This window comes from Frankliniella occidentalis, unplaced genomic scaffold (genome assembly GCF_000697945.3).
Source record: "Frankliniella occidentalis isolate FOCC.00 unplaced genomic scaffold, Focc_3.1 Scaffold225, whole genome shotgun sequence".
Taxonomy (NCBI): domain Eukaryota; kingdom Metazoa; phylum Arthropoda; class Insecta; order Thysanoptera; family Thripidae; genus Frankliniella; species Frankliniella occidentalis.
In genome coordinates, this window is record NW_026267351.1 from 46596 (window position 1) to 49509 (window position 2914).

Consider the following 2914-nt stretch of genomic DNA (forward strand, 5'->3'; position numbering starts at 1 on the left):
TTTCCCTCTCTTTTTCTCTGACACACACACACACACACACACACGCACTCTTTGGCATGAATGAGAATGCCATGCCGCCATGGGCATGCGCGAAGAGAGAATAGGCAGCGCGCGGCAGATGAAAGAGGTTGTGCTGACTTAATCAAGGTGACCCTCGTGACGCGCCCCATCACGACAAGAACGGGAGAGAGAGAGAGAGAGCGAGAGAGAGAGAGAGAGAGAGAGAGAGAGAGAGAGAGAGAGAGAGAGAGTCAACTGTCAGAGGTTCTGTACCGAAAGGTAATTCATCCGGGCTGAAAGTCAGGATAGCTCGGCTCAGGCGCATCAGCAGAGAGGCACTCCGCTCGCGTCCACCAACACACAATGGAGTAAACAGAACCTGGGCGGCGCCGCGCGGCCCAACCTGTACCGCCGTGACGAGGGGCTTGGAGCTGATGCCGTCCGTGTTAGTAGTAGGCATGGCGATGGCTATTTAGGAACGCGCCTTGAGTCAATGGTGTGCACCCGAAGTACAGGGATGTCCGTTCCATATCGCACTGCGCTGCTGCGGCTGCGGTTGCGCGGTTGTTACTTTTTGTTTAGGAGGAAAATGGGGGGGAAAAGCATTTTTAAGACAAACAAACAGTTACAAAATGATAATATGAAATAAACAGGCGCTTTGATTAATTAATCAGCAATTTAATAAAGCTTTCGTTGAGTACATGCAGTCCTGCACCTCATTTTGTGAGTGGTGTATATACAGCCTAAAATTGTTTTTGTTTCTATCCATAGGTATCCTAAATAACCCGGCATTGGTACTAACATGATAGTTGTAAAGTTAAGTATCATGCAATGAACTACCAGTTACATATTTTACACAGTAATTTCTAAAGTCACAGGTACTTTGATTAAAAAATAAAGACTCTAAGAGGTAACTAGAAAACTAGACAGACACAACTAATATCAAAGGGATGCAGGGATTTAATATGGCATGCAGTTAACCGTATCCAAAAAAAATAATGTACATCTATTCATAATGCTCGTAATATACAGTGCACAAATCACTCAGTCTTTCATGCGACGAGAGAAAAAAAAATGTGGCAACTTTAAGAGACGCAATGTACGAATCCTATATTTTTTTAGCAAATTCTGTAATTAGATGCAAATTTTGATTCTGCTTTTTTGGCACCTCCGCCTACCGTCTTCGAGAAAGCGGCAAGTCTCCAGGTGAAACAGGAACTAACGACTAGTGCCCGCCCCACGAGCGTGAGTTGCGATGCCGCCCAATATTTCTCCTCATGGGATTAAATTAATTTTGGTAGATCCCTTGCTGTTTGACCGAACTGGAGTAGTGGCGCGTCGCCTTCCTCTATTTACGCGTTGAGATCGTCCACCTCGGAACCCACCTTCATGGGGATCTCGTTCTCGGAGTGGTTTGGCGCCGGGGTGACGTCCTCGCTGTTGCTCCCCTGAGGCTCCAGGGACTCCGCGTCGCCGCTGTCGCTCTTGTTACCCGTCTTCTCACCGTCGTCGGCGCTCGCCGACTCTGGCGCCTCGGAGGGGTGCACGTCGATGACGCGGATGTGGAGCTCGGCGCCGTCGTCGTCGCCGCTGATGACGGTCTCGTTGACGGTGATGACGTGGCCGTCGATGACCTGCGGGTGGACCACGCGACGCCAGTTTACCGACGGGGGCGGCGGCGGGGGCAGCAGCGGCCCGCTCAGCGGGAAGTGTCGGGGCGGCAGGACACCGGGCAGCAGGCCGGGCAACAGGGCGCCAGCAGGTGAAGCAGGCGAAGCAGGCCAGCGGGCAGCAGGAGGAGAGAACCTGTGCGCGAACTGAATCGAGTCCGGCCAGACATGCGGAAGGGAAGCATGGAAGCGTCAGAGAGAGAGAGAGCGTTAGTTGTTCCAAGGCGCGAGCGCAAAGAGTAAAAGGCCAGAGGTTAAAGCTGGTATGGAAGAGCTCGAAATGGACAGCAATTAATTGTAAGCACCGGGCACTCATCGAACGATGTGCCATCAGGCAGTGACAGCAAGGAAAATGAAACAGCAATGTTTTCAGCAGATGTTTGAGTCGCAGAAACATGTCAGAGCACAGACGGAAAGCTTTCGAGTGGCTGCGGGCGGAGTCACAAAAGCGCAACAGAGGGTGGAAAAAGTTTCCACAAAGCATTTGAATGAGCCGCTGCTGTCCCTACGACGATAAACTAACAAAGGGTCTATCCTCTTAATCTACACTCGACAACAGGTTATTTTTCTTTTTGTAAAAGTCTGTCATCTCAACGGCTTCCTGTAAAATGTGACTCTGGTAGGTACTGAGGGTACTGAAGTCACTAGATTAAATACCTTGGTGGTGGACGTGGTGTTGCCGAGCTTGGAGAAGTCGGGAGAGTCGTCCCTGCTGGAGCCACCTCCGCGGCTTAGCACTTCGGTCATCTGGCGGCGCATAACAGCCATCATTTCTGCAAAAACCAAAGTTGTTGGTTTTTCATCGTTTTTTTCTTTCTTTAATAATTAATTGTATTAAATGAAAACTGTGAGAGACAGGCAGAGGTTGCACTAACCAGCCATTTGGGCCATGAAGTTATTCATGGGGTCGCTGAAGAAAGGGGTGATGAAGCCACCCTCTTCGGACGAAGCCTCGTCGGAGTCGGCGCGGGTCAGGACGGGGTGCAGGGCCAGGGGCCTGACCAGGATGGGGCGCCCGCCGAAGCCGCCGCCGAAACCGCCGCCGATGCGCCTGACCGGGATGCCGAAGGCGAAGGGGATGTCCCCGGTGCTCTCGTCACTGGCGTCGCTCTCGACGGGCACGACGACGCCGCCGCGCGAGCCGCCTCGCGAGCCACCCCTGCTCACGGGCTCCACCACCTCCACGTCGCGGTCCGGGTTGGACTCCTGGGCCGCGCGGCGACCGAACGAGGCTGGAACAAGCA

At 52.6% G+C, this 2914-nt stretch overlaps 1 protein-coding gene across 4 annotated transcripts in view; it reads right to left on the reverse strand.

The window, feature by feature from the left end:
• LOC113210045 (uncharacterized) overlaps positions 1 to 2914 on the reverse strand; it is a 13391-nt gene that overhangs the window by 1588 nt on the left and 8889 nt on the right. Inside the window, exons 2-4 of one of the 4 annotated variants that reach the window (XM_052272790.1) lie at positions 2546 to 2902; positions 2328 to 2443; positions 1386 to 1634 (exon numbers count right to left, since the gene is read on the reverse strand). The exons of 1 other annotated variant lie outside the window; for it this stretch is intronic. In XM_052272790.1, coding sequence (XP_052128750.1) covers positions 1386 to 1634; positions 2328 to 2443; positions 2546 to 2902 — 722 coding nt within the window. The remainder of the gene's footprint in view (positions 1 to 1385; positions 1635 to 2327; positions 2444 to 2545; positions 2903 to 2914) is intronic. 2 more of the 4 variants (XM_052272788.1, XM_052272789.1) reach the window with 2 other exon arrangements.